The sequence below is a fragment of the Aspergillus campestris genome (genome assembly GCF_002847485.1).
Source record: "Aspergillus campestris IBT 28561 chromosome Unknown P168scaffold_1, whole genome shotgun sequence".
NCBI lineage: Eukaryota > Fungi > Ascomycota > Eurotiomycetes > Eurotiales > Aspergillaceae > Aspergillus > Aspergillus campestris.
The window spans coordinates 4,319,944-4,347,926 of record NW_020194336.1 but is presented as its reverse complement, the minus strand read 5'-3'; the positions used below and the strand labels follow the sequence as shown (position 1 = coordinate 4,347,926).

Sequence of the window (27,983 nt, the reverse complement as noted above, 5' to 3'; positions counted from 1 at the left end):
AATGCGATTTCTTTAGGCGGAGAGAAAAGTCCGAAAAAAAAAAAAATCGAAGGGTCGGCGGCAGAAAAAGGCGGAGCCAATCCGCCCGATCGGGTGACCGCCTTTGGCTCTCCGCCTTCTTCTGCAGTCGTTTCTATCTACTCGCTATCACCGGCTTCTATATCGTTGATAGTGGAGGGTTGATTTGTTTTATTGAACTCCATCTTGCGTGATGTACACCCAACGCCCCCTGGCATATGCCCCTACCCCCTACAGCTACACCCCGAACCCGGCCCGGTCGGCCTCCATCAATCTCGACGAGGTACGACTTGTGTAGTCTCTCATTACGTCTGTCCTCCGCTCACTGCCCCGCAGGAAGTCAAACTCGCATCCAGCTCAGCACAGCGCGATCTGTACGAATCATTAGCAGAAATCTACAGCATTATCATCACACTCGACGGCCTCGAGAAAGCCTATATCAAAGATGTCGTGACGGAGGCCGAATACACGGAGACCTGTACCCGGCTCCTGAAGCAGTACAAGTCGAGTCTGGGCGATGATACCGTCGCCCGCGAATTCGATGACCTGGAGACTTTTAAGCGGACATGGGGGGTATGTCTTCTCTTCACTTCCCTACTTCTTAGCGAGAAAGAGAATCCATATACTTTTCGAAAGTGGTAACTGACAACAACCCTCCAGTTGGAATGCCCCCGCGCTACCGAACGCCTCCGCATCGGTCTCCCGGCGACAGTCGAGCAAGCCACGCACAGCGCCCCCACCGCGACGATCGGGCCTTCAGCGTCGGGCACCGTGGGCGGCACATCCGGTAGTCTGATCCTCACGGCGACGGAGAATTTCATCACCTTCCTGGATGCGCTGAAGCTGAACATGGTGTCGAAGGATGCGCTGCATCCGCTGCTGAGCGAGGTTATCCAGTCGGTCAACAAGGTGACGGACGGAGACTTCGAGAACCGGGGCAAGATCATCCAGTGGCTGATCACACTGAACCAGATGCGGGCGACGGAGGAACTGAGCGAGGAGCAGGCGCGCGAGTTGGCATTTGATATTGAGCAGGCGTATCAAGGGTTCAAGTCGACGTTGGGTTAAGTGTCGTTCTTTATATGGAGGGAGATTTTGTTTTTGATACCTGGAGTTATGCGGAGTTCACCAATACCCTACCATGGTTTTTCTACTTGTGTATAATAGTTGCAATACAGAAAATAAATCCCACATGGATATAATTTGGGCTAGAAACCAAAGGACATCGGATCTTTGGGCCGCAGCGGAGCCGACCACGGAACGCTGCACGCGAACCTTTCCCGATTGGGAAACCACGACTTTTTTTTTGCATATTTTTTTTCCTTATCCGCCGGCATAACTGCCAGGCGCCGGTTTTGCCACGGGGGCCCGTGGCTATTCATATCAAGACGACAGCAGATGTAATTACCTCTCCATACTCAACAATCTTCATCTACCCCCATTGACCCCTTCCAAGCCTCACCGCCATGATCAGTGCCGATCCCAGCGAGCCACTTCACGGTATGTGCGCTGCTTACTCTACGATAGTGGGAGCGATAATGGTGCTGATAAGATCGCAGTGCTCGACCTCCCCCAAATCTACACCAAACCGTCCGGCACTGAACTCCTCCGCGCCCTAGACGTCCTAGCGATCAAACCACGCAGTTTCACTACCCGGGCTGCTGAAGAGCCGGAAAAGGCCCAGACTGTCCTGCCGGCGGGCGTCACTCGGTATCTGACGTCTATCATCTCGAGTCCGTTATCATGGTTGGAGACCGATGAACTCCGCGAGGCTGTCTGGGATGCGACGGGTGCGAGACTAAGCGAGCGGTCAGGGCGAACAGGTACCGTACATTACCCTCATGGCGTCTCCACCGGGTGATGGAGCGAACCAAACTCAACCCTTATCACGGTCTAACGTGTCGTTGCCTATAGCAATGCCTTCCATGTCCCGCGTATTCACAGTTCCCAGCCCATGGGGCGAAGAACTCACCCTCACGCTGCACGAGCCCTCCCTAACAGCCGACAACCTGGGCATGAAGACATGGGTGTCGTCGTACCTGCTCTCCCAGCGCCTGCACTCCCTCCTCGAGCCCGCACCGCAGCTAGTCCCTACATCATCTACAACCCCCAAGACCAGCGGCGATCGCACGCTGCGCGTCCTCGAGCTCGGCGCAGGAACAGGCCTGGTAGGCCTCAGCCTCGCGGCCATCCGCGGACACTCAGCCACAGTGCACCTGACGGACCTTCCCGTGATCGTGCCCAACCTCGCGCACAACGTAGCGCTCAACGTAGAGATGCTGGCGAAAACAGACGCCACCGTCACGACGGGCGTGCTCGATTGGTCCGTTGACCCCGACCCGTATCCCACCGCAGACGACCAGTACGATGTCATCCTGGTCGCGGATCCGCTGTACTCGCCTAGTCATCCGCAGTGGCTGGTGAACACGATCGGCCACTGGCTTAGCCGCGGGCTCGACGCGCGGGTCGTGGTCGAGATGCCGCTGCGCGATGCGTACGTGCCGCAGCGGAGGGAGTTCCGGGAGCGGATGGGCGAGCTGGGGCTGGCGGTCGTCGAGGAGGGAGAGGAGGTTGGGTACGATGACTGGGAGACGGCGGACGGGGGGGCCCTGGCTGTTAAATGCTGGTGGTCTGTTTGGGGATGGAGCGAGAAGCTTTAGGTGGATTTCTTTTCTTTTCGGCCGCTCACTATGATTTCACGAGGTCAACGATACACGATAGAAAGATGGACTAGATTGATAGAATACTAGAATAGAACCTATCATTTGAAATTGTTAGTCAGGAAGGCATTAATACATCTCTCTTGAAATCAGCTAGGCCAGAACGACATGTGTAACGAAGATATATCAAGAAGAGGGGTCGTCGAAGTATGAAGAGATCAGGTTGGTCAGTCCCATGAACCGAACGAACGCCTCATGATGAAATTGTATGCCTCAGGCATACATTGACGCCACCCAGCATGGCAATTTATTGAGCGGCTTGAACATGCATGAAACATTCCATCACTCCACTTTATACTTTATTTCTTATAAGTTTGAATCAATTTACGTCGATTTTGTGTTCATTCCAGTGATACACCTCCGAAAGCATATTTGAAGAACATACTATCCCACTACATCCACATCATCCACAACCAAGACTAGACAAAACCAACCGACATCATGGTCATAGGCCTCCTCACACTAGCAGCCATACCGACGGTGACGGGCTGCGCGATGGGTGTCAGCGAACAGCGCAAGGCCAACGAGCGCAAGAATGACGCGCGACGCATGGCAAAGTTCCACATCAACGTGGAGTGCAGAGACGGTGCGCAGACGGAGGAAGACGACGAGGTACAGGGGCGGAGGTTGGTTTTGAGGGCTGATCATAAGGTATGTATAGTAGTAGATTTCCCCGCTCTGACTCCCGCTTTATGGCTCAAGTTCCATGATGGTGATAATATGTACAAAACTAACAATACCCCAAAGGTCTACCTCTCCGACCCAACAGTCCCCTCTCACACAGCGACCACATTCTACATCGAATACCCCGAGCTCGAAGAAACGAAGCACCTCAAGCGCGGACTCGGCCTAGTAACATCCATATCAGACAACCCGCCCATGCTGGGCTGGATCTACGTCAACAAGGACACGCACGAGCTGAAGTTCGGGAACCGCACGGACAGTGTGATGCAGATTCCTGCGCCGTGGGACTGGGCGGACGACGAGCGGACGGTCACGCTGGAGGGTAAGAAGGGGTTTTTCGCGGTGGAGGAGGACGGTGGGGGGTGGGCTTTGTATTTTGATCGTGATGGGGATGAGCTGGAGAGGGTGTTGGAGGAGCAGGGGAAGTTGGAGAATCGGTTTGCGCCGGTTGTGTTTAGGAGGAGGTTGATTGAGGTGCCGGCGGCGTAGGGGGTGTTGGTGGGGCTGGTTAGGGGATGGGATGGGGAAGGACGCGATGGTGGTGGTGATGATTATAACGTTGTGAAATGATAGCATTATGATAATGATATTGAAAGAATTGGGAATTCGTAATATATTTAGGGTCTCTTCGTAAATTCTAACCTTCCATCTGTACAGCACGAGACTAATCGTCTAACCCACTCCACTCATCGCCACTGTCCTTATCCGCGACGCCCTGGTTTTGGGATTTCCGGCTGCGACTAGCCGCGATAGCAGCCTTCTTGTTGTTCTCCATGCGCCGCTCAAAGCCACTCTTCGTACTGATTCGAGACTTAGCGCGCTGCTTGTCGTCGTCGCCCGTGGACTGGGTCTGCCGGGCCTTGACGCCATGCTTTTTCAACTCCTTCCGGCTCTTCTTGCTGAGGTCCGGCAGCGAGTCGAGCAGCCACTTCTGCACGGACTTCTCGCCCTCCGTGCCGCGCAGCTTCTCACTAGCGTCGATGATGTTGGCGATGCTCTTGACGTACGGGATATCCTCCTTGGTATAATAAGTCACTGCGACGCCGCCTTCTCGCCCGGCGCGACCCGTGCGGCCGACGCGGTGGACGTAGGCTGCTGCGGAGGTCGGGATATCGTAGTTGACGACGCCGTTGATGCCGCGGAAGTCGACCCCGCGCGCCAGTAGGTCCGTGGTGACCAGGATCCAGATTTCGCCTTTGCGGAATCCTTTCATGATGTCTGATCGCTGGCCGTCGGAGAGGTCGGAGTGGAGGACGGCGATACGGGACGAGCCACCGGCTTCGACGGGGATGTCGTAGCGCAGTTCGGAGTGCAGGGCGACTGCTCGTTGGATGGTTTGGGTGAAGATGAGGAATGGAGGACGGAGGCGGACGTCGGTTGCGGACGCCGCTGCTGGGTGAAGGAGCTGTCTCAAGCCTAGCAGTTTGCCCTGCTCCGTGGCAGCGTAGATCAGCTTGTGTTGGATGTTGGGGATGGCTGAATCCTTCAGGCCGACGACGAGACGGATGAATGGGTAAGATGTGGTAGCGCCAGATGCCTCTTTCCGCTCCGCGATGGTCGACTTGGCCATATCCTCGATGTTTGACCCCATCGTAGCGGACCAGAGACTCGCGCGGAGCTCGGGATGTGTGCATGCGCGCCAGATATCGAGGGTTTGGTCGCGAAACAGGGGGTCTAGGAGAACATCGGCTTCATCCAAAATCAGACTCCGCACCAGCGGCAGCGCGGCTACCGGTTTGGTCTGGTGGGCGGAGAGCGCATTGACCAGTTGCAGCGGTGTCGTGACCAGGATGTCGCTTTTCGTGACGGCAGCTTTCGCCTTGGTCTTCTTCTCCGGCTTCTCATCGTCTTCGGATTCTTCGGATTCGGAGCTGTTCTCGTTGAGAATATCTTCGCCATCCCCATCAGTCTCCACCACCTGCATACCCTTCTTCATCAGCGTGATCTTCACGCCAGTTCCCTGGACCAGCTTTCGCCCTTCGTTAACAATCTGGCTGGCAAGCTCCTTAGTCGGAGCCACAACGACAGAGAGAATGCCCCGTTCTTCCGAGCGTTCATGGTGATGTCGCACGACCTTGTTGATAGCCGGGATCAGGAAAGCGAGCGTCTTGCCGCTCCCCGTAGGCGCAACGACCAGCAGATCCGGCTCAACAGGCGCCCCAGTCCCAGAAACCTGCGCAGTAGCAGAATCACCCAACAAAAGCGGCAAAGTACCCAGCTGCACCTCCGTCGGGACCGAAAACCCCTGCTCCGCGACATTCTCCGCCAGACGGCGCGAAATGCGATACTTGGACCGCAGCTCCTTGAACGACACGAGCGGCTGCGGGAATAACCGACGGGCATTCTTCTGTTCTTTTTTGGTAAGCGCGCGGGGTGTCTCCTCTTTCTGCTTGCTCTTCTTCTTTTTCTTCTTGGGCTCCTCAGCCGGCGCCGCGGGCTGGATGTCCTCGAAATCGCGCATATCAGTGACCTTAATCTTGTGCGCATTCAAGATCGTCCGGCACTGAACATCATCTATAACGTCGCTGGCTTCATTGTCGGACCCTGAGGCGGCATCCTCCTCGTCAGACGGCGGTTCGTCGATCTTTTCTTTCTTCGCCGACGAGGGCTTCCCGGAGCCGAAAAAGTCTAACTCGGCGTCATGGGCGTCGTCTGCGTCGCGCGCTTTGGAATCATTGTTCCTCTTTCGCTTCGTACCGTGCAGGAGCTTGTCTGCTTCGGAGTTCTGGAAAAGCTGCGGGTTGGCGGCCTTGCCTTTGGACGGGAGGGTGGACGCAGTTGTAGATGGCGTCGCACGGCCTGTTTTCAGTTTGGTGGAGCGCGTCAGAAGCTTGAACGCATCCATCTTACAAAACTGGGGGGTTTTGGGACCCAAACAATTCGGCGCAAATAATAGTCGACTACTCCGATTAAACAATCTCTAGTAGGAAGTCGTAATTAGTCAATGTCGCATAGAGTCGACTGGTGGTGGTTGCGGACGGCAGTATTCTTAGCAGGGGAGAAAAAATGTCACTCCGACATTGAAATTCTTTTCCGCACGGACCAATCAGTGTCCGCGAGCATCAACTTTATCTCTGACCAGCTTTTGAGCAGTGTAGCCCATATTTCTTGATATATTAGGTAGAGTATTGCATATAGTTGTCTTGCTACTAGGGACTTGGATACTTTTATTTCATTTATGGATCCAATTGTCGTGGGAACAGTCGTTTTCTCGACATGTTCTGCTCTAGGAACCCAATGTGAATGGCTCGTAAACATCATACTTGCGACTACATTTCTTACAATTTTACAGAGGAGCGTGCAAAGGCACTCCGCACACGTAGCGTAGAAACAAAGGAAAGGTCTATTTCCTGATAGTACAGGCAACTCCATGCCAACCTCCACACACAGCCCTCGCCGGATCCCTCGAGAATCCAGTCATAGTAAGACAACCAGATACCCAGAGATCTCCAAAATAACCTCAGACAACAGTTATATTCCATCGTCTATCATACAATAGTACAGGACACAAGGGAAATAGAAAAGGGAAGAAATGACTAAAGGAAAGCGGGGGAAGGAACAAGACGGGGCCAGCACGACTACTCAATCACGCTTGATTTAGTGGTCGCCGTGGTGCTCAGCGTGGCCCCGGTAGCCGACAATGTTCATGCGGCCGATCATCTCGCCGACAGTGAAGAAACCGATAACCTCGGCGGCGGTCACACCCGCCAGGGCGATCTCCTTCTTGCTGGCGCCGCGGACACGGGCCAGGATGTCGCCGGGTGATACGAAGTTGGCGTTCTTCAGGGTCGCAGGGTTGCGGAAGCCGTTGATCAGAGGCTGGAAGTACGACTGGAAAGTGACCAAGTTCCTGCCGAGCAAGTTGCTAGTTAGCGGATGGTTTATGGTTGCGGTCTTCGCGGACACTCACGGGGGGCTCATGTTCTGGCCACGGAAGACGAGTCTGGCCAGCTCAAGGCCGACTTTCGAGTAGTAAAGAGTGGGGGGTATCATGGCTGTCCAGTACGATGTGGTTAGCAATGATGGACAAAAAAAGATGGAAAAAGGGCAGGCAGGGGATGGCTTGCAGCATACAGCACACAGCCAATGAACACATTTATCACGCCGATGTCCTTCACTTTCGTCGAATGACCGATATCAAGAGAAGTAGATCGAGAGATTGCTATGAACAGAAAGTAGAGAAAGAAGGGTCGGCTTACAGTCGATGAGAGAGATGACCTTTCCGGTCCGGCCGCCAATCTTTCTGAGCGACTGGGCAGCGCCAGACAGGGCAGGACCAGCGGTGGAAGAGACACGCGAGAGACCATCAGAGGCCTTGGAGGCAGCGGACTGCGCAGCTTCACCGGCCTTCTCGGAGGTGGAGGAGGCGTGTCTCACGGCAGTCCTCCGAACGAGGAACTGCGATTGCCGGAGCACTGCACGGGACGCCGTGGCGGGCATCTTGAGACCTCTGAAAAATGGAAAAGGGTGAAAAGAGGGAAATTAGTCGAGAGACAGGACACGGGAGTCCAATGGAAGGTAGGTCAAGAGCCAGGGACACAGAGTCGTCGCGCAATTGCAGAGAGATGGACTCGACTGAGATAGGATTTGATTTCGGGAAGTTCAGGGAATGGCGCCTCAGGTAATCAGATCACGTGCAGAGATCTCCTCACCCGGCATTTTCTCACTGACCGCCCCACAGTGTTCACGTTACAAACCCTTGATTGAAACTTTTATACTAGAACCGTCTTGTTGTTATATTGACTTTGTCGATATACTGTGCACTCTATCTTCTCAGCTGATACGATATTATCATGACTTAGCACTAGAACTGGCAATTACTCAAATATAACAGTACAACCTCTCACCACCACTATATATTAAACCTGTGATCCCGAGCCACCTCATAAAAGACGGCATATAAACATTATGTTCAGAAGTATATGGCAGATGTGGCGGTATTCCTTAAATAATTCTAGAAAATCCTCAACAAATTTGTACGTCAATTTTTCTTTTGAGAATAATTAACTTCGGATGTTTAGCTCAATTACTACCTAGTAAATAAGGGGAAGCCATGGATATATTATATTACATGACAGCCTCAGGTAGAGGGCAGTTATTATAGTGGTCTTTGAGCGTCTGGTATAGTAAACTGCTACTGCAGTAGGCAGGAGGGCAGTCAATTGAACATCTAATGCAATGGAAGAAACAATTTTGCCGTGTTCAATATAATTTGATAGATACCTTAATCATGCAGAGTCATAATGCAAGGAAGTCATAATGAAAACGGAACGTGACACTGTAAGATGCCCATCTACATGAATCTATACAGTTTTCAACAGAATAGAAGTTAAAAAACGAGATATACTTTATGTTGCAATAAATAAGGAGGAATTACCACTCGACCACCAAAGATATCATGACACTTTGGGCCTTCTAAGTAACCCTCCGTTCAGTACGTCACTTAATATCTAGAATAGCTCCTGGCAATACAACTTCTCTTGAGCATAATCACAGTCTCAATTCATTCAGGAACAACATAGAACTATTTCATATATCTATTCTACTACGTAGGCAGTAGTGATTAGATACTACTATCTTCAGTTTCCATGTAATCAATAAAATGACGTGTGAGTAAAAAAGATCACTTGTGGGAAGTGCTTTTACTGTATCTGACCCAATTAGCCCACACACTGTGATAATATCTATGAGTGTTCCGAGTAAGAACTAGTTGGTTTTCTTTACAGCATTTTGCACCTGCTAAGGTATAACTGTTTCTGTCAGTTCTTCCACAACTATGTGATCAAGCCTTAACCCTAACTTGTATAACAGCGCGAAATCCTAGCTCTGATATATTCACAATAACTTTCTATATTCAAAGCAACAAATGGATTACTTGTAAAACCAAAGCTCCTCACATGCTGCTTCATAATATCTCTATAGCCAAAAACTGAATATCCTTTGTTTGCGACAAGCGTTGGATCCCTGACCGTCATGACCTGACGCTACACACGGCCATCTATGCACCATATCTATTAGGCGAACAGAGCAATCCCTAGCAGTAAAGCACCTCCTCCCAACTGCATAATCTGGGGATAATCTTGCAGCAATATAGCCACCCAACCTAGCCATGGAACAGATCCCTTGACAACCCCGATGATCTCTTCACGACCAAGAAACTCCTTTCCAGCAGGGTAGAGCAGCGTGTCGTCCACGACGTTATTGTCACCCTTCGTCATAATACCTTGTCTAAGATTGATACCGCTTAGTTTCGACTCTCCCACTTAGTAGTAAAATTCATCGATACCAAATCCGCTAAATACGTGGTTCTTACCTCATGGTATCTAGAACCACCGTTCGAACAGCACGGTGGACCATTGGAAGCGGTAGGCCCTTGAACCAGCAAACTGGAATCTCGCCGACTTGGATCCAGGGTTGTCTATTCCATAGAAATAGAATGTCGCCGCGATTAAAGGTCGGGGACATTGACTCTGAGATGACCACGATTATGGGATGCGTGGAGCCGGTGATGATTGTCAACGCGTTCCAAAACATGATAGGAACCGCTAGAGCGAGTGAAGCCCTTAGACATAGGCCTATAATTCGCCGAGTAAGCATTTTTAAAGGGAATCGCAATTGAAAATCAGTAAAATGTATGAACACAGCCGTCTTCGTAAGGGGGGGAGGGCTGCATTTATAGTGCGCTTAAGGGCTTGGGGGCCACATATAAGCCCCAACTAATGAAGTTAATGGTAACTAGTAACGTTGTTATTGGCAGCCTTGTCCTCCAAACGTCAGGATCAATGCGACGTATAATCAAATTTATGGAGTTATATAATTCTTAATCAGAGTTCGTTCCGTGAACATTTCTATCTCAGCAGCTACGTCGCTTCAAGAGTCTGGATGAGAGCGAAAAAAAAAAAAAAAAAAAAAAAAAAAAAAAGAAATATTATATATATATATATATATATATACAACACCAATATCTGATAGCCTTGCGCTTCATGTCTGCATTTGTTGAGCAACACAGTACATCTTCCCATACTCCCACTTAGGAACACTCCGAAAGAGAAAATTAAACACCCACAACGCGCCCAGCAGCTGATACAGCTTGCGAGCTGTGCCCGTTTATTCTTGGGTATTGTGGACGACTTGTATCCACAACTTGGTCACCACCGTCTCCCCAACCGTAGCGACGGCGTTGAGCAAAAACCAGAAGACATCCTTCCAATAGACACACCCCATAGTTTGCTAGGCGACCAGCGCATGAGCTACACAAGCGATGCAAAATCTTGCTTTGGTATATGGCTGATGATCTGGCGTACGGTGCCTCCTTCAATAGTTCTATAAATGGCAGTAATGAAGGCGCCCGCCGGAGGAGTGGTCCTCTGAACGAGGCGAGCCAGGCCCGCAACGGAGACAATAGCAGCAGATGTCGACAAGTCTAAGAATAGTCGCCAGTCGTATACTCTGATCTCAAGATAAGTCAATAGCTAGAGAAGAGAGGAGGAATACCGAAACGACCGGAGGATCCAACGCCAGAGACTAACCTGTATAGTCGCCCCCGGCTTCCTTCTATGCCTTGTGTTATCCACTACGCAATCCTAAGCTGACACGATATGATGATATCTTGAATCAAGTGTCTTTTAGTCCGAGTGGAAGGGCCACATCGAGTGTACGCAGGCCAGTGCCAGATGTGTACTAACCAATAGTAAGTTTTTCGAAATACCCGGCTCATTTCTGTCATCTCGCTTCTTCACGTAGCATGAGGACCAATGGGACGATGGTCTCAAAGAACAACCGAGGGGTGCAGTAGCGTAAGGACGACGGTTGGCTACCACTGGATTCAGTGTAATAGTTCCGAGAAAAAGCTGTAAAGGACATCGGAGTTATGCAATATGCTGACTTCTTTCCTCTCAATCTCTTATATATATACCAAATTCCTATTTACCCCTACCTAGAACACCATAGTGCGTGTTCCTATTCCAGTGCAGGATCTTTGCAGGGATTTTAAGAACCCATATAGATTTAAACTTTCTGTCAAATCGATCAAATCTCTCGTACATATTGCAATAACGTCTAGAGATGGGGTCGGGCGAAATCCGGTTAGGGCTTTGTTCGGGCCGTGGGGCGTGGCGGAGCCCGACCCGCAGCCCTATAGTACATGCTAGCCCGAGTGTTTTCGCCAATCGCCCGACATCCCGATCCGACCCAACACGAATGGCCCGTGCTGAGTTGGCTGTGGACTCACGCTTATCTGTCCGTGGTAACTTCGTGCGCCTGACTCGCGGCTAGATGCCCGTTTGGGGGCCGAATGCACTAGCGGTAAAGAATACTTAACTGTTTCGAGCCCGGATAGGGCGCCGCGCGCGTTAATGCTTACAGTCTTTGTTTCAAACAAGTCTACTCCACTAGGGTTTATTTGGTGTATGACGTACATGGACTTGTAACAGTGTGAGAACAGGGTAGTACTCTGCAGAGAGGCCGGACATGAAGCACGGGCCGCGGCAGACTTTTGGCTGTTGCCATACATAGCCTAACGTTGTCCTTGATAACACCATCAAACGAAGTTGGTGATACCTGTTCAAGTGTGAATGGCAACTTCCAGGGCTACATATCCACACCGCGAGACATAACACACAACAATGGAAGAGTTAACCGACCTCAAACAACCCATTGCCATCCGCAACGAGTACATTGCATCCTACCCAACAACCATCTATGTCAAGCAACATAAGAAATCCAAAAACAGCGCCGACGAAGACATCACAGTGTGGAGGGGGCTAGACGGCAGCAACAGGAGCCCAGACGAGAGAAAACTATTCGCCATCGACAGGGACTCTGCACCGTTGACTCAATACCGGTATTTCCGCGGTGCCTCAGGCCTTCCGCTTTTCGAGCTCGCGCTGAAGAAATATGGCGTAACGTGGTTTGTACATCTGCCGGGTGGGAAGGAGACATCGGAGTCGATTGCTGCGATCGCTCCAAGATGGAACCCGCTTAAGAACATATTGGACGTCTACGTGAGGAATTCTGCGGGGGACGGGGAGGAAGTAAAGCTCAAAGTCCGCGGGCAGGATTTGTCAAGGTCGAAAACGCATGTCTACTTCAACGGGGCGTTGGTCATGACGGCCCTGAGAATGAATGGGCATATATCACTCACCGAGCTGGAATGGGAGGTCCAAGTTACGAGGGGGTTGGATGTTTCGCTGGTACGTTCCTCGTGTCTTCGAATTGAATGGACCGTAATTAGTCTAACGTTATTGCTGCACAGGCATCGGTGATTATGGTCGTCATGGCCTATATGTTGCACATAACGGCTGCGTCTTCGTACCGTGGAGCCGGTGATTGCCGTGCAGATGGTAAATAATTTGTAGTGGTCATTGTGGAAGCTCGCGTACCTTGGAGAGAATACTCCTCCACAAGTCGGACTGCTTAGATTGTCTCCCGAGTTAGATACCCTTATTTTGACCCTAATGAGGGACTATTATATCATGTGATTTTCAAGATTAATTGTTTTTAATTTCACTCAAAGAACTTCTGCATGGCAATCAGCTGAGAAGATACTGGAATTAGCGCAGGCCAGCGCTGAACTGATCGTAAAATCTGATCAGACATGGACGCAACTTGCCTTGACTTTAGGGAGAACCGATGGAACACGGTCGAAATATTGATGATATTGATGATGATGAAGAGGTTTCAAGATTGCAAGACAAGTCAAGATACAGATAGGGTGGGAATCTCTTCAAGTCAGCTGACACGGTGGCCTATTGCAATTCCACACAATCGATCGACTTGGACATACGATCGGACCAGTAGAGTTCGGGAGGGAGATCGGAATAAGTGGAGAGAAACCCACGTAGCGGATCACTTAAGGTGATCTCCTGGGTCATCCCTGGTTATAAGCCATATGTCCGCTGCAGTAGTACTCGCCTGGATTTGTTTAAATCAAGGCGTTGAGGGTATCAATAATGTAAGACCCAGACTTCAATTACCCCAATTCTACGGCGCTATAGTAATGTATCTCGTAAACAGACCATGGAGAGACTCGGAACCCTAGAGTATGTGTATGACTATCGCGTCAACAAAGTGAAATACATGACTGCGATGCTCACTTGGCCTCCGTGCTAGATAACTGACTGAACTGGGCAGATGCCTTCTATGATACAGCTGTACCTGGATCATATCTCTATCGTTAGTGGGAACCGTTTAAGGATACTTGCTGCATTGATACAGTAACAAAAAAGTGTAAAAGCCCGCCCCGGATGCTACCTTGACCATTAACTCGCAAAGACATTACAGAACCCCGAAAACGCCGTATCCCAGACACCCTTGACCCATGATCAACCCATCAAGTCCGGACCGCATTTCTCGACGTATCACCAATAGGATCGCCCATCAACCATTGTGCAAACGTCTTGAACCCAGCTTCATTCAAGAACGTAAAATCATAGCGGTTAGTGCGGCGCACCAACAGCTTCTGGCCATCAAAGTATGCTTCAATGATACGTGGATGCTGTTGATTCAGAGAAAAGAGTAGAACCTGACATCATGATCAGCTTTTTGTGTTGAGGATGCTCAGAAGGAGGTAGACTTACCGGTGCAACCATATCATCAACAAACTCCTTCAGCTTCAGTTGGCCCAACATGATGTGGATGACAGTAAATAGTTCCCCATAAAGTAGATGACTATCATCTACATCAATGTCATTGTGCATGATGCATTTAATGTGCGGCTTGGAGCCATCAGAGACGTGACGTATATCCAATGTGCCAAATTCAGGCTCGTAAACTCGGTATAGAATATCATCACCAAATATGTAATCGCCGATCCTGGAGACACGATGAGTAAAGGAATATTTGAATAAGGGGTAGTACAGGGGACTTACTGATAACGTGACCACGTGTGTGAGACCTCTGGGAAGTGAAACCTCAACTCGCTAACATAAGACTTTAGGTAAATGGAGATCAGTCGCCCATATTCGTTGGACAGAGTTACGTTGTGATTGTCGTATTGGTTGTCAACGTATTCCTCCGTTGGCTCTGGCATATCTTCGGGAGCAAAAGAAGTGAAAAATTTTGGTGCAAGCGAGTCATTGGCATCAAGGCTTAGGGGTAGGACTTGAACTCGGTACCGTTTCAGCATGCTTTGATCCAAGATAAGAGTCTCCTTTTCCAGGGCTTTGATGTCCCTTTCCATGATGGTGAGTGCCTTGCGGAGATTATACCGATCACGAGGCTCGACGGGATCCATGGCCATGATTTAGGTAGGACTGGCAAGTAGAAGAAAACAAATACTATGACAGAGAGCTGTCCACTTTGAAGGAAATGAAGAGAAGAACTGTATAGTCTTAAATGCTCGCGGTCAACCTGATGATGTACCATGAAGGGTGGTGGTCAAAGCTCTGGGGTTGATGATCTTCACTGACGGTGGATGGAAATCTCCCAGCGTTGCCCCGCAACGGGTTCAGACCCAATCAAAGTCGATCCCCGTTGCTGCTGCCACAGCCCTGCCTCACCACCTGCAGGTCCAGGCCTCAATGGCCTCATCTCCATTCTCTTTGTTTGGTATCTTCATTGGCCACGAAGCATCGTGAGCTGTCAGAAGTAAAGCGCCATGCACGAGTCTTCTCCTAAGTCACTTACTTGTGGTGATAACCAACTTCAAAATGTCATGTCTATTGGTCAAGGAGGCGCTCAGTCACAGCAGTCGGGCCAGGTCAATCACCAGACAACAAACCTGACTGAGTGATATGGAGGAACAGTAGTGTCGCAAAACTAACTAGTACTTATACAGCACGCTATGATGCTGAGTATGGCATACTTGAAGAGGAGTATTCATGCAAGAGCGGCCCAAGTCACCTAACCACCCGTTCGCATAAAAGGCCCCGTATTCTCTGGGACCATAATCGTAGGCAGTGTTGTCCTCCTTAGCCAACTTACTCTCCTTCACGATCTATTCTGTTCTCCGCAATTAACCACCCCATTTTTCAACATGATTGACCCATCCACGCCCGTCCCAGAGACACATAAGGAATGGCAGGAGCAAGTTGACATTTTGGGACTGGGCACCCAAACCATCCATGATATCCAGTTGAAGTCGGCTTCGCATGTCTCCAGGGAACAATTCCTATTACTCCGAGTGCTTTGGAAAGTCAATGCCATCTCTAGATTACCGTCTTTCCTTGACTTGAACCAGTGGCTGCCAAAAGCCAGCGAGAAGTTGGAAAGTCTTTCCTCATGGAAGAAATACTGCCAAAGTTTCACGGGCTCCATCCCCGAAGGGACATTTGCACCAGCCCGTCATTATCAGCTGGAAGTCTCTAGAACAACACAGGATTGTCTTACTGGCAGTGTTGTCTTCACTCCCAAAGTTCACATGACTCGTTCCAAGAAGCACGCCGCACAGCCTCCGATCCGCCAACCTGATTTTACCGCCGTGACTCCTCCCTCGAAGCCCTACCAGGGCTTCGAAACACCCCATGTTGATGACGAGGAGGATATCAGTTACCTAGTTTCTTCGTCGCTGCCTCCATCTCACCACAGTACTGTCAGCCCCGACGATGAATTTATGTACCCCCCAACGGAAGATGAGCAGATTGTGAATACAGCTCTCTTGGTCTTTCTTGATTCTATCACACTCCATTTCAACCTTTCTGTTAGATGGTCCGTGCATCGTATAAATTTGACGGCGGAATTCACCAACGCAGCGTTCCAAGCAAGAACAGACGGCTACCTTGTCGATCGCAGCGGGGATGTCAAGGCCATCATCGAAGTCAAGCCGGTACTCAGGCAGACAAAAGCACCGCAGATTCGCATACAAGAGAGCCACCAGATGGTAGCTGGCTTACTGAAAGACTATAAGTCATTGGTTCCCGCACATCAGAAGAAGCCGTAAGTGAACGATTCCCCTATCATTTATTCCTCAGTCCCGAAGTAGCACTGACTCGACAGATGACAGTCGTATTATCATATCACAAGATAGGCATGAGATCTGGATTTCCGTCGCTAAGTACGATGATGAATACATCAACTATCTCCGGACAGGGGATATGAGCAGCGATCCTTTCTTGGTAATGCATCAATTCGGTCCCTGGAGCATTAACAGCGCCTCTGCCATGTCCAAAATAGGTCCAATTCTTCTAGCGATCAGCCTTAGTGCCCAGCATTACTAAATGGATGACCGCGTTTTTGATACTTGTCCTTCTTCTTGCTTTTTGTATTTATTCCCCTGCTCTGCTAGTACTAGTATGTGGAAAAGAATTACCACTCGACTGCAAAAGATGTCATGACACTTTTGCACTTGCAAATAACTTTGTACTATGGCATAGCATTTGTAGTTATATGATTTACAATATCACTTTAGTTCCTTATTTGACTTTGAGACCTCCTGGGAAGTATGTTTTTCAGTTTCTTTATCCCTGGCAAGACCCATCCCAAGCACATACATAACCAAGAACATACTAGCCGGACTTCAAAGGAGTCAACTAGTAGTTAAAGGATCTATAACATCTAAGCCTAATTTTTCTCTAACTTCCGCTGATAATACATGTATAGGGATCACCTTGCTGCGCTACTGTACCTTATGTTCGAATTTTTGTTCACTTACACTCCCCACTGTGTGAAAAGCCAAACTGAGTATAGAGCCCATCCTCGGGTTAATGTAAGACACTACGTTAACTTGCATTTCTGGGGAAGATCACTTTTATTAAGCTTTTTGGTAGCATAAGAGCACTGTGATTTGGCTCACCATAATGGTATGTTGCAGTATACAGTGATGATACAGTCCCGCTCAATCACTCAGTCATATGATCGCAGATCATAGATTCATTTATCTCGATTGACCTCTTCTTGCGTACCAGACATGATTATAGATATAGGTGGACTTGCGCCGCCTTAGAAGTGAATCAAGGCTAGTGAATCTGATCCAGGACAGCCAGTTGCTTCACCATTAGTTTGCATGAGTGATGAACAAACTGGGTGTTTCTTGTAGGTACTAGGCGACAACACTTGACCGGCTCTTAATAACAGCAACCATATATCAACATAGTTACCTTGCAACAAGAGTCAAAAGCGTGACTTGATGAGAAAGAACGGACTAAATGGGAGGTATGGTAAGTACACTATTAGTGACAGAATCCATCACTGTATTCTCACACTTAGCCTTCGATAGACAAAAGATGCATCTCCACATGGATCTAGGCCACGTCATGTTAAACATGATGTACTAGTAGTACATCGTTGTACTCTCCACCTTCCACGACAGCTTCAACGTCGTTAGACTTGGTCTGACATTGCTGTCGATGGTACCGCACACGACCATGAGAGATTGAGATTGCCGTGCGTTCCCGACTGAGTCTTTCTGTGAGACTGATACGCGTCGTCAATGCCCTGCTTTTGGGTGTAACTCTCTTCCACAAAAACATCATCCCACTAACCTACGTCAACCGGCTAATTGGACGGAATGGGATTTGCAGTAGAACAGAGCCATGGTGGGACGAGACATCCGTCCTTGGAAAATGCATGACCGACAGCGCAGAGATAGGAAGAAAGCTTGCAAGAAGCGACGGTCAATGTCCTCTTTGTGAGCTCAGCGCCCCAGCAGACGTAGCTGTTCAAAATTGAATCAAGGCTCTCATATATGGTAATTGTGAGTCATGGATATCATTCTTGAATTGAGGAACATAATTCTCATCTTGACTGCAGTGGATTTAGGGTCATCTAGGCTGATGGGGTGTGGTAAGTGTATAGCCCGCGGATTTGATGGACTGGTATCATACAGTGAGCAGAAGGCGTGAATCACAACAGACTGAGAGAGGGAGAAAGGGGCCTTTACATTATAGTCGAATATAGTCATCGCCGCCTGGGATCCTGCAGAGTACATAAACGCCAAGAGCAGTAGTAAAGAAAAAAAAAAGAAACTATTCCTATACCGGTCAACGCGTTTCCATCCTCTCGCCAGTTGCCAGTTGCGACTGGCCACTCTATTCCCTCGCTCTTTCGTAACTCCATGTTAAAACCCCCCACACAAAAATCCATAACATTCCAGAATCTTGAGAGATGCTGCCAAGACCACTGCTCCACGTCAATATCTCCGACGCCAGACAACTCCGCGCCCTCCGCGCAATCCAACGGTTGGCACCGACGATTGTCTCCACTCAGGATCATGGAACCGAAGGAAGGGAAAAATAGAAGGAAGGAAAAGAACGGCAGTAAGAATAGCGGACTGCCTAGTGTTCCCCGGTACGGTTTATGTCCGGCTATGGCCCCATGAACGGCCCCAATAGCTCTCCGACTGGTTCACAGATGCATCTCCCGGGCTGCTGGAAATACTGCCTAAAGTGGTAAGTACTTCGGCTAGCCTGGAGCCCTGTATCCAGTAACTCATGAGGTACCTGGATGTACGGATAGACTTCAGGGTGATCATGAGTCTACCAATAATGTGAGATCACATACAACAGGGCTAACAATCAATAATTGTCGGAGATTTCAATCCAACCAGCTCGCGGATTCACTATTCAACCGGTTACTTTCTGTCCCTTTTCGATTACCTCAAATATTGTTTGATATCATCACTGACTAGGCATAGAAGAACCATGCCTTTCCCTAAGCACTAGTAGGCATTGTTATATACATCTACAACTGTCTATATTATCCTTTCAGGAAGCGACATCCGACAATGCCTCACTTCTAGATCATTCTACCCATGGAATTTCATGAGGTGATCAAGTTCAGACACTAAGGTCGGACAACTACTCCACACTCTCGAATACTACGTTATCGAGGATCTTACCGGGTTCGGGATAGTTGGTTGGCGACCTCGACCATAATAGGGCATCTATTGTTTCTAGCGCCAAGTTGTGTTGCATTGTCCCTCCACCCCCGTCTATCCCCTCATCTACTTTCATACCTATCTTCTTACACGTCTAGTATACACACATCATACCATCGTACCTCATATGTCAAAACCACTCAATATCCTCCCCCAAACTCGATCATCCGATTCGAGGATTACTCCGTCTGCGCCTCCGTCTCACTTTCATCGTGATATCAAAGATCGAGCCAAGTCAACCAACCCCAAATGGGTAGACCGCGATATATTGGCGGTCTTGGGAGTGGGAAACGGGCTGGCTGCAAGTCCGACAAATGACCGAGATGACATGCACGGCAGTCTCTCGACAACGTCCGTGGCGTCAGCGTCCGTCCTAGTTTCAATGCTAATATCCCACGGGGTGCCGTGCGTCCCTGCTAGTCCACTAGGGCCTCAGCGGAGGAACCCGTACCCATGTCGTGAGACACCGTCCGATCTGACCAATGCCCCAGCCTCAGCACAATCTCCGATTATTGCATCTATTTCCCCCGCTGCCGAGCTCCGTCGTGCTGCATGCGCCCCCCTTCTGGAATGTAGCCGACGTCTCATTTTTAATTTATCTTGAACTCAATTAAACTTGTGGTCTGTGCCAAGTCTCTTCCCCGACCGACATCTGGCATAAATACTCCATGGTTTTCCCGGTCGCCAATTCTCAGTCTGGTTGACATCCACACCCATTCACTACACCGTGAACCTCAAATTACGCGGTACAATGAGAGCATCAATGCTCTTGCTGGCCCCCCTGGCTGCGGGGGCCGCCGTGCTTGGTTCCCGCTCGGAGGAACAGAGCGATTGCCCGGGATACTATCTCTCCAATATCCACGAGAAGCACAACTCTCTGACGGCCGATCTGACTCTCGCTGGCAAACCCTGCGACACCTACGGCAAGGATTTGAAGGATCTGAAGCTTCTGGTGGAATATCAGTCTGGTAAAAAAACCCCGCATTTTGATTCACCCGTCGCTTTCTATTGTACTCATGGGCGACTTTAGATGAACGTCTCCATGTCATGATCTATGACGCCGATGAGCAAGTTTACCAGGTCCCGGAGTCGGTTGTCCCTCGCATCGAGGGAGTCGATAGCACCCGCCATGACTCGGAGTTGAAGTTCCACTATGAGGAAAATCCCTTCTCGTTCACCGTCACTAGAGGGCAAGAAATCCTCTTCGATACGAGCGACTCGACCCTTATCTTCCAGTCGCAGTATCTGAACCTGCGTACATCGCTCCCCAAGAACCCTAACCTGTATGGACTGGGCGAGCATATTGGCCCTCTGCGTCTGCCGACCACCAATTACACTCAGACTTTCTGGAACCGCGATGCTTACGGTACTCCCGAGGGCACCAACCTGTACGGTACTCATCCGGTGTACTATGACCATCGCGGCGAGGCCGGTACCCATGGTGTCTTCTTGTTGAACTCCAACGGGATGGACGTCAAGATCGACAAGACCGAGGACGGCAAGCAGTATCTCGAGTACAACTCCCTGGGCGGTGTTTTCGATTTCTACTTCTTCACCGGAGACACTCCCAAGGAGGCCAGCATTCAGTACGCCGAGATCGTGGGCCTTCCCGCCATGCAGAGCTACTGGGCCTTCGGTGTAAGTTCAATTTCTTTTACCTTCCTTCCACCTGCTCGATGCTAACTGCCATTCAAGTACCACAACTGCCGTTACGGATACCGGGATATCTTCGAGGTCGCAGAAGTCGTGTACAACTACAGCAAGGCTGAGATCCCGCTGGAGACCATGTGGACGGACATTGACTACATGAGCGGAAGACGGGTGTTCACGCTCGATGAAGACCGGTACGACCTCGAAAACGTGCGTTCGGTCGTGGATTACCTCCACGACCACGACCAGAAATACATTGTCATGGTCGATCCGGCGGTGAGCGTCAGCGGTACGTTGAGACAAGTATCATCTTATGCCGGGCAACACTGACGATCGACAGACAACGTTGGGTACAAGAAGGGTGTCGAGCAGGATATTTTCCTCAAGAACTCAACGGGCGACCTTTTCATGGGTAGGAGCCTACAAGCTACCCCTACCACTTATTGATACTAATGCATTGTAGGCGTCGTGTGGCCCGGTGTGACTGTCTTCCCCGACTGGTTCAAGGAGGGCACTCAAGAATACTGGAACGAGCAGTTTGCCGACTTTTTCGACGCCGAGAAGGGCGTGGATATTGACGGCTTGTGGATCGATATGAACGAAGCCTCCAACTTCTGCCCGTTCCCCTGCGCGGATCCCTTCGCCTATGCTGAGGAGGCAGACATGCCCCCGACACCGCCCCCGGTGCGACCGAGCAACCCCCGCCCACTGCCCGGCTTCCCGGAAGACTTCCAGCCGTCCTCCAAGGTCCGACGGGATAGCACCAAAGGCAATAAGCTTGGTCTTCCCGGCCGTGACCTGCTGAACCCGGCGTACAAGATTCAGAACGTCGCCGGAGTTCTTAGCAACTTGACTATCCACTCGGATATCATCCACGAGGACGAAGAGTATGCCGAGTACGACACGCACAACCTCTACGGAACGAGTAAGTTGAAAGCAACCCCAGACTTGGCAATCACTGACCATTTCCAGTGATGAGCAGCGCATCCCGCGAAGCCATGGAATCCCGCCGTCCGGGCCGGCGACCCCTGATCATCACGCGCAGCACGTATGCTGGCGCGGGCAAGCACGTCGGACACTGGTGAGTAGCCACTACTCCCCCATTAGTCAACATGTTACTGACGCATAAACAGGCTGGGTGACAACCTCAGCGAATGGAACCAATACCGCCGCTCGATCGCCCAGATCACGGCATTCGCCTCGATGTTCCAAGTCCCCATGGTGGGCGCAGACGTGTGCGGCTTCGGCGCCAACACCACCGAAGAGCTCTGCTCGCGGTGGGCTGCCCTGGGCGCCTTCTACACCTTCTACCGCAACCACAACGGCCTCGACAGCATCGCGCAGGAATTCTACCGCTGGCCCAAGGTCGCCGACTCGGCGCGCAAGGCGATCGACATCCGCTACCGCCTCATGGACTACATCTACACGTCGTTCTACCGCCAGTCGCAGACGGGCGAGCCCTTCCTGCAGCCTCTGTTCTATCTCTACCCCGAAGACAAGAACACCTTCTCCAATGACCTGCAGTTTTTCTACGGCGATGCCCTGCTTGTTAGCCCCGTTCCCGACGAGGGCGCTACCTCCGTCGAGGCGTACTTCCCCAAGGATATCTTCTACGATTGGTACACGGGCGCGCCCATCCTCGGCCAGGGCGCCAACATCACGCTTGAAGACATCGACGTCACGCACATCCCGTTGCACATCCGCGGCGGCAGCATCATCCCCGTGCGCTCGTCCAGCGCGATGACCACCACCGAGCTGCGCAAGCAGAACTTCGAGCTGATCATCGCGCCCGGCCTGGACGGCAAGGCCTCGGGTAGCCTTTATCTCGACGATGGCGACTCCCTGGAGCAGGAAGCTACGCTCGAGGTGGAGTTCACTTACGAGAAGGGCAAGCTCCGCGTTAAGGGCAAGTTCGAGGGTGGCATCAAGGCCGTTGTGGATGACATCAAGATCTTTGGGGCTCACAAGCACACTGGTGTGAAGACTGCTAGTGTTAAGCACCGCGTGGAACTTACCAAGAACACTGAGGTGAAGTTGCTGTGAGTGTTGACGTGGTGAAGTGTTGAAGTTGCTGAAGTTGTTCTATTCGGTACCTTGTGTTATAGGGTGATATATCACCATAGAAATTAATCTATCTTTTTTGTGAGAAGACCGACGACGAGTATGACTAGAGCGTAATAGAGGGGTTGAGATCAACAAAGAACCTACTGTAGTCCGAGCGAAGGGATGAACCAGGGGAGCTGAGCTACTGATACGATGACATTTACTCACTCACCTTGACCTGGCTTGTTTACACAACCCTAAAAGAATCATACTGCATAAGACCCCAATGATCGACAAGTGCAAGTCAACAGATCAGTCATTCGGAGCTTTCCATGCGCACATACATGCACCCCAAGATTGATCCATTCTGCAGGTTTACAGTGAAGATGCCAGACATGCCCTCGAGGCCCAAAGCAAGGGATATCCCCCAACTCAACCAACCACACCGTCTGAAATACGACAACATAGGTACGTACCTAGACTGCCTAGCCACCCCCTAGACAGACCTCCTTTACATCTGGGACGCAGGAACAGAGATAAAATCCTTCCATCTGAGCTCTCCCCCAAACCCAACTCGATCTATCTTCAAACCAACCACTACCCTCACCACACGTTCTCTTCCAAAACCAAACAACAACACCAACAAACAAGATGCATCTCTCCTCCCTCCTCGCAGCATCCCTCCTCTCAGCAACAGCACTCGCCCGCAACCCCTTCGTAGACTACTTCTGCGACCTCGCCGCAGACAACACCAAATTCATCCAGCAGCCATACTGCTGCTCCGATCTGGTGCCGGCGCGACACAACGACAAGGGAATGATGGGTGATAAATGTATGGCTGTCCTCACCTTATTATCTATTCTATCGTGTTTGAGACCGATGGACAGGACGATGCTAACGTGTGTTTTTTCTTTTCCGGATATAGGCGAGCAACTCAGTGATGAGCATGTTATTGTTAAGTGTAAGGATGGGACGAAGCCTGTGTGCTGTTATACTGTTGTATGTTCCCCCCCCCCCCCCCCCCAAACCTCCTCCTTCCTTTTCTCCTGGTGCTATTCTTGGGTGTGTTTGGGTTGGGCTAATAGATTTTCTGTTCGATGCAGGGCCCGAAGTTCATTTGCACTACTGTCGCCAAGCTGGAGACGGCGGCTGATGAATGAAATCTCTCTGTGCTTGGAATGACACGATGCTTTTTTACTGATCATGCAACTCCCGGCTGGAAGAAGCGGCGGGTGGTGAGTGGTTGATGTATTATGGCTTGTCTGCTGTTATGTGATATGGATAAATATATATATATATATATATATTGCTTTGAGATTTGTGTGTCGCTTTTATAAGTTCTGTATAATGCGGTAAGCTTTGGATTTATTGTGTAGTGCTGATAGAATGTACGTCCCTACAAACGCAGTGTCGTCGAGAAAAGGCTCGCATGGCAAAGATGCACAGGTTCAGTATAGCGAGTTACTGTCACCGTAATGGGCCAAGTCTTCTGTTGGGAATATCAGTCATATCTAGCCTGTAGTATAGTTGGCTTGAGAGATATTTCACTAGGAACTCTACAATCAGTTCGCTTTCCAAGCCTGGCTCGATGGTACACGGATAGGCAGCTGGACTAGAGAATGTTATTGATTTGTAGTGATGTATCGAAGCAAGGCTTATCTATAGTAGGCTGGCATGCTCCTTGCTGGACCTATGTTTGTACAATTCAGGCCATCGACCTCCGTATAGCAATATCAATATATACTATAAGCCGGAGCATGAGTCTCCCAAAGGAAAGAAGTAAAGTCTAGAGAAAAAAATCGTGTGAGCTCATGTGGAAAAGCATTTCCCACACACGGCTCGATAAACTTTACCACAACCTTGGACCCACATCTAGCATCTTTCACCTCAGGTCCACCTTGCCTCCACCGACGACTGACTCCGTTTGTTCCATTTCGGGTCAATTCTATAACCCCAGTAAGCCAGCTCCATCGGTGATATCCAAGGTCTTCCTCCACCCTTGAGGGTTCGCGCCCATGGGTTGGGCATTGGACAGGTCACGATGGACTACCCATCCCTTCTACGCTCTAGTCATCTTGACCATTGCGTGTGGCAGTATCCCAAAGGGTTAGCTTCCATTGACATCGGATATTCTCCCCACTTTTCTAACTGTCACCGTTTATTGATACAGGCTACGACGAAGGTGGTTTCAGCGCCAGCGTCAAACTAGACTCCTTCGTAGCCGACTACAACCTTGGCCCATCGCATTGGAAGGATGACCCGACTGGCTTGGCAGACCGCAAGGCCAATATCACCTCGTTCAATGTGCTGGGTGCTGCCTTCGGTGCCCTGTTCACTTTGCAATTGAATGACCGTATTGGTCGGTTGTACTCGTGGCGTGTCGCTGTCGTGGTGTGGGCTACGGGTTTATTGGTCCAAGTTTTCTCGTCTGGGATGTATGGGATGTTGCTGGTTGCGAGGATATGGAGTGGCTTGGGGACTGGTGCTTTGACTGTTATTGCGCCGCTGTATTTGTCTGAGATAGGTGAGTTGTTTGATAGGGTCCCAGAGTCCTTCTAACGGATTTGATAGCACCGGCACGGACTAGGGGATTGGTTGTCAGTGTATACATGGTGATATTGCTGGCAGTCCTTGCCATGGGTATGTCCATCCCCCCACCCGCTCTATCAATACCAATTCTAACTATCAAAAGGCTTCTTCATCAACTACGCCGCCAGGCTACACATGCCTTCTACACGCACCCAATACCGCCTCGTCCAATCCATCCCCTTAATCCCAGTCGGCCTAGCCTTCCTCGCCTCATTTCACATCCCCGAAACCCCCCGATACCTCCTCTCCAAGCAACTCCACGACGAAGCACGCATAGCCCTCGCCCTGCTCCGCGGCAAACCCACCACCGACCCAGAAGTGGAATTCGAATTCACCTCCATCAACCACCACCTGCGCGCCCAATCCACCCCAGTCTCCCACTGGGCCGCCCTCAAAGAAACCCAATCCAACCCCAACTACCGCCAGCGCTTCTGGCTCCTAATGACCATGCAGACCATCGCCCAATGGACAGGCGGAAACGGCATCACATACTACATGGCCACTATCTTCGAATATGCAGGCGTAGTCGGAACAGAGCAGGCCCTCATATCCTCCGGCGTCTACGGCATCGTCAAGCTGGTCTTCACGATGGCGTTCACATGGGGTCTAATAGACTACATCGGGCGTCGACGCTGCGCCCTCACAGGCCTTACCCTCCAGCTCGCAGCACACATCTACATGGCCGCCTACATGGGCCTCACCCCCTCATCAACAACAACCCCCACCCTCACCCCAAAAACAAATCAGCCTCCACAGCAGCAATACTCTCCATATTCGTCTACGCAATCGGATGGTCCATCGGGCTGTGCACAATCCCCTACCTCTACGGAACAGAGATCTTCCCAACACGCATCCGCAACATCAGCTACGGGCTCAGCATGTCGCTGCACTGGTTTTTCCAGTTCGCGGTTGTGCGCGTCACGCCGAGTATGTTTGTTGAGTTGCGTGTGTGGGGCGCATATGTTTTTTGGGCCTGTGTTTGCTTTGTGGGGTTGCTTGTGCTGGGGGTGTGGATGCCGGAGACGAGGGGCGTGCCGGTTGAGAGGATGAGGGAGGTGTTTGAGGGAGTGTGGTATATGCGGTGGGCTGGGGGGTTAAAGCACTGTGATCGGGGGGACGGGGAGGGGGTTGGGGATGGTGAGGTTCGTTCTGAGAGGGAGGTGATGGCGAAGTAGATATAAATATAAGTCCCAGGATGGGGTTTAGGCGTCGATGGTCAAGTCTGATTGTCTGGTTGTGACTGACGAATTAGTAAAAGTAGTCTGGGTGTAAGATTAGTTTTCCCTGCGAAGAAGCAAGCCGTGATACTCAAGTTAGACAGTGTGGGTCCAAACTGAGGAAGGAACGAAGTTCAACTCCGAAGTCCTGTACTTTCTGAGGTTGCAAAAGCTCACTAAGCTCTCCAGAAAGACCCTTAACAATAGTGTTTATAATGTCAGCGCGTAGCCTGGTTTCCCCCAGTTTGAAGGCAGTAACAAGAAACGAGTGTAGCATAGCCTTCTGGGCCGGCAAAAGGTCTCTTAAATTATGAAGTGTGCCTCCAACAGTCCTGCGCCCTGTTGGTGAGGGTAGACATGTAAGAGTGAATATGTCCTCAGACAACTGGTGTGCGATGCTGGATTGTGCCAGCAGTGCACGAGGATATGTAAACCCAAGGTGCGAGAGGACTAATTCCATGCAAACATCAACTAAGGGGTTTTGATTGCTAGGTGTCATATTCTTCGGAATGATATGCATGCTGTGACGAAACCAGCTAGTGGAACCAGCCATGTGGTCATTCAGAGAGCATACTGAATCGCAAACAGTCAAGGGTGTGTCAAAAAATCTCGTGCACAGGTCCGTGAGGCACGTCTCAACCTCTTGAAATTCTGTAAAGGCACAGCTCATATGAATGTCAGCATGGAGTTTACCCCAGAAGATAGCGTGACATGTCTCAACTTCTTCCAATCCGGTGTTAGCTGCAAGTTCCTTCAATCGATATTCGGTATCATCCAGGCCCACTCTGAGGTTGTTATAGGAAATTTTCTGTTTCTCAAGGTCACATCTAATTTTTATGAACTTATTCTCAGCACTCTCAGCTCTCTCGAATAATGCCTTCTCCCTGTCTTTTATGATTTTATTTTCCTCATCAGTTGGATTCTGAATTTCGAGCTTTGATTGATCATTCTCAGCTCCCCAAATACGGCAGAATTTGTGAAATTTCTTATCAAGCGCGTCGTTCTTAATGTTTTCCTCGTCCAATTGCTCCTTTTGCGTAGCGGCAGTTGTGTTTGCACTGTCTAACTGCTGCAGCAGTGTTTTTATTTGGCCCTCCAACTCGTCAACTGCCGTTATTTTCCTGCTAGTCTGCAATTCCTCTATCGTCGTACCTAAGTTGTCCAGCAGTGCTTGGAAGCTTTTCTCTCTTTTGTTTGTTGCCATGTTGATTCTGTATAAAACTCCGTGCTTCAGATTTAAGTGCCCCTTGT

The 27,983-nt window shown here is 50.2% G+C and overlaps 10 protein-coding genes across 10 annotated transcripts; 6 read left to right on the top strand and 4 right to left on the bottom strand.

Moving 5' to 3' along the window:
• Window positions 1–211: 211 nt before the first annotated feature.
• On the top strand, window positions 212–3,981 carry P168DRAFT_308827 (S-adenosylmethionine-dependent methyltransferase; the record flags this gene model as incomplete). The annotated part of the gene is made up of 8 exons (XM_024839241.1): window positions 212–301; window positions 355–591; window positions 679–1,076; window positions 1,475–1,518; window positions 1,578–1,841; window positions 1,933–2,633; window positions 3,162–3,389; window positions 3,486–3,981. The coding sequence occupies 8 exons, from the start codon at window positions 212–214 to the stop codon at window positions 3,909–3,911; spliced, it is 2,388 nt and encodes a 795-aa protein (XP_024697806.1). The 3' UTR covers window positions 3,912–3,981.
• Window positions 3,982–4,059: 78 nt separating this feature from the next.
• Window positions 4,060–6,371, bottom strand: rok1 (RNA-dependent ATPase ROK1). Its single transcript, XM_024836539.1, has one exon. The coding sequence runs from the start codon at window positions 6,265–6,267 to the stop codon at window positions 4,087–4,089; it is 2,181 nt and encodes a 726-aa protein (XP_024697805.1). The 5' UTR covers window positions 6,268–6,371; the 3' UTR covers window positions 4,060–4,086.
• A 381-nt stretch (window positions 6,372–6,752) lies between these two features.
• P168DRAFT_301760 (F1F0 ATP synthase subunit g) lies at window positions 6,753–7,992 on the bottom strand. The gene is made up of 4 exons (XM_024838565.1): window positions 7,622–7,992; window positions 7,504–7,584; window positions 7,333–7,417; window positions 6,753–7,272 (listed from the first exon to the last, which is right to left on the bottom strand). The coding sequence occupies exons 1-4, from the start codon at window positions 7,860–7,862 to the stop codon at window positions 7,020–7,022; spliced, it is 660 nt and encodes a 219-aa protein (XP_024697804.1). The 5' UTR covers window positions 7,863–7,992; the 3' UTR covers window positions 6,753–7,019.
• Window positions 7,993–9,436: 1,444 nt separating this feature from the next.
• P168DRAFT_332804 (S26 family signal peptidase) lies at window positions 9,437–10,019 on the bottom strand (the record flags this gene model as incomplete). The annotated part of the gene is made up of 2 exons (XM_024841664.1): window positions 9,437–9,650; window positions 9,736–10,019. The coding sequence occupies 2 exons, from the start codon at window positions 10,017–10,019 to the stop codon at window positions 9,437–9,439; spliced, it is 498 nt and encodes a 165-aa protein (XP_024697803.1).
• Window positions 10,020–11,921: 1,902 nt separating this feature from the next.
• On the top strand, window positions 11,922–12,892 carry P168DRAFT_301759 (uncharacterized protein). The gene is made up of 2 exons (XM_024838564.1): window positions 11,922–12,613; window positions 12,676–12,892. Exons 1-2 carry the CDS (start codon window positions 12,047–12,049, stop codon window positions 12,769–12,771), a joined length of 663 nt encoding a protein of 220 aa, XP_024697802.1. The 5' UTR covers window positions 11,922–12,046; the 3' UTR covers window positions 12,772–12,892.
• Window positions 12,893–13,614: 722 nt separating this feature from the next.
• On the bottom strand, window positions 13,615–14,795 carry P168DRAFT_324209 (uncharacterized protein). Its single transcript, XM_024840800.1, has 3 exons — window positions 14,291–14,795; window positions 14,000–14,234; window positions 13,615–13,944 (listed from the first exon to the last, which is right to left on the bottom strand). Exons 1-3 carry the CDS (start codon window positions 14,659–14,661, stop codon window positions 13,753–13,755), a joined length of 798 nt encoding a protein of 265 aa, XP_024697801.1. The 5' UTR covers window positions 14,662–14,795; the 3' UTR covers window positions 13,615–13,752.
• A 141-nt stretch (window positions 14,796–14,936) lies between these two features.
• Window positions 14,937–16,299, top strand: P168DRAFT_332802 (uncharacterized protein; the record flags this gene model as incomplete). Its single annotated transcript, XM_024841663.1, has 1 exon — window positions 14,937–16,299. Exon 1 carries the CDS (start codon window positions 15,397–15,399, stop codon window positions 16,297–16,299), a length of 903 nt encoding a protein of 300 aa, XP_024697800.1. The 5' UTR covers window positions 14,937–15,396.
• Window positions 16,300–19,996: 3,697 nt separating this feature from the next.
• Window positions 19,997–22,926, top strand: agdC (putative alpha-glucosidase; the record flags this gene model as incomplete). The annotated part of the gene is made up of 7 exons (XM_024839878.1): window positions 19,997–20,201; window positions 20,264–20,871; window positions 20,929–21,172; window positions 21,224–21,295; window positions 21,347–21,808; window positions 21,856–21,964; window positions 22,017–22,926. 7 exons carry the CDS (start codon window positions 19,997–19,999, stop codon window positions 22,924–22,926), a joined length of 2,610 nt encoding a protein of 869 aa, XP_024697799.1.
• A 583-nt stretch (window positions 22,927–23,509) lies between these two features.
• P168DRAFT_301755 (uncharacterized protein) lies at window positions 23,510–24,201 on the top strand. The gene is made up of 3 exons (XM_024838563.1): window positions 23,510–23,758; window positions 23,852–23,925; window positions 24,030–24,201. The coding sequence occupies exons 1-3, from the start codon at window positions 23,578–23,580 to the stop codon at window positions 24,084–24,086; spliced, it is 312 nt and encodes a 103-aa protein (XP_024697798.1). The 5' UTR covers window positions 23,510–23,577; the 3' UTR covers window positions 24,087–24,201.
• A 740-nt stretch (window positions 24,202–24,941) lies between these two features.
• Window positions 24,942–26,690, top strand: P168DRAFT_278705 (putative MFS quinate transporter; the record flags this gene model as incomplete). The annotated part of the gene is made up of 5 exons (XM_024835710.1): window positions 24,942–25,032; window positions 25,097–25,450; window positions 25,498–25,566; window positions 25,619–26,308; window positions 26,350–26,690. 5 exons carry the CDS (start codon window positions 24,942–24,944, stop codon window positions 26,688–26,690), a joined length of 1,545 nt encoding a protein of 514 aa, XP_024697797.1.
• Window positions 26,691–27,983: the final 1,293 nt, after the last annotated feature.

What these genes read in the sequence shown, in the direction of transcription:
- rok1 (XM_024836539.1), bottom strand. Translation starts at nt 6,267, where the DNA reads ATGGATGCGTTCAAGCTTCTGACGCGCTCCACCAAACTGAAAACAGGC.
- P168DRAFT_301760 (XM_024838565.1), bottom strand. Translation starts at nt 7,862, where the DNA reads ATGCCCGCCACGGCGTCCCGTGCAGTGCTCCGGCAATCGCAGTTCCTC. An exon ending in GGTCATCTCTCTCATCGACT is followed by an intron (nt 7,585 to 7,621) that starts GTAAGCCGACCC and finishes TTCTGTTCATAG; the next exon opens with CAATCTCTCGATCTACTTCT. An exon ending in GGCCAGAACATGAGCCCCCC is followed by an intron (nt 7,273 to 7,332) that starts GTGAGTGTCCGC and finishes CTTGCTCGGCAG; the next exon opens with GAACTTGGTCACTTTCCAGT.
- P168DRAFT_301759 (XM_024838564.1), top strand. Translation starts at nt 12,047, where the DNA reads ATGGAAGAGTTAACCGACCTCAAACAACCCATTGCCATCCGCAACGAG. An exon ending in GGGGGTTGGATGTTTCGCTG is followed by an intron (nt 12,614 to 12,675) that starts GTACGTTCCTCG and finishes ATTGCTGCACAG; the next exon opens with GCATCGGTGATTATGGTCGT.
- P168DRAFT_324209 (XM_024840800.1), bottom strand. Translation starts at nt 14,661, where the DNA reads ATGGCCATGGATCCCGTCGAGCCTCGTGATCGGTATAATCTCCGCAAG. An exon ending in CACACGTGGTCACGTTATCA is followed by an intron (nt 14,235 to 14,290) that starts GTAAGTCCCCTG and finishes TCGTGTCTCCAG; the next exon opens with GATCGGCGATTACATATTTG. An exon ending in TTGATGATATGGTTGCACCG is followed by an intron (nt 13,945 to 13,999) that starts GTAAGTCTACCT and finishes TCATGATGTCAG; the next exon opens with GTTCTACTCTTTTCTCTGAA.
- P168DRAFT_301755 (XM_024838563.1), top strand. Translation starts at nt 23,578, where the DNA reads ATGCATCTCTCCTCCCTCCTCGCAGCATCCCTCCTCTCAGCAACAGCA. An exon ending in GGGAATGATGGGTGATAAAT is followed by an intron (nt 23,759 to 23,851) that starts GTATGGCTGTCC and finishes TTCCGGATATAG; the next exon opens with GCGAGCAACTCAGTGATGAG. An exon ending in CTGTGTGCTGTTATACTGTT is followed by an intron (nt 23,926 to 24,029) that starts GTATGTTCCCCC and finishes TGTTCGATGCAG; the next exon opens with GGCCCGAAGTTCATTTGCAC.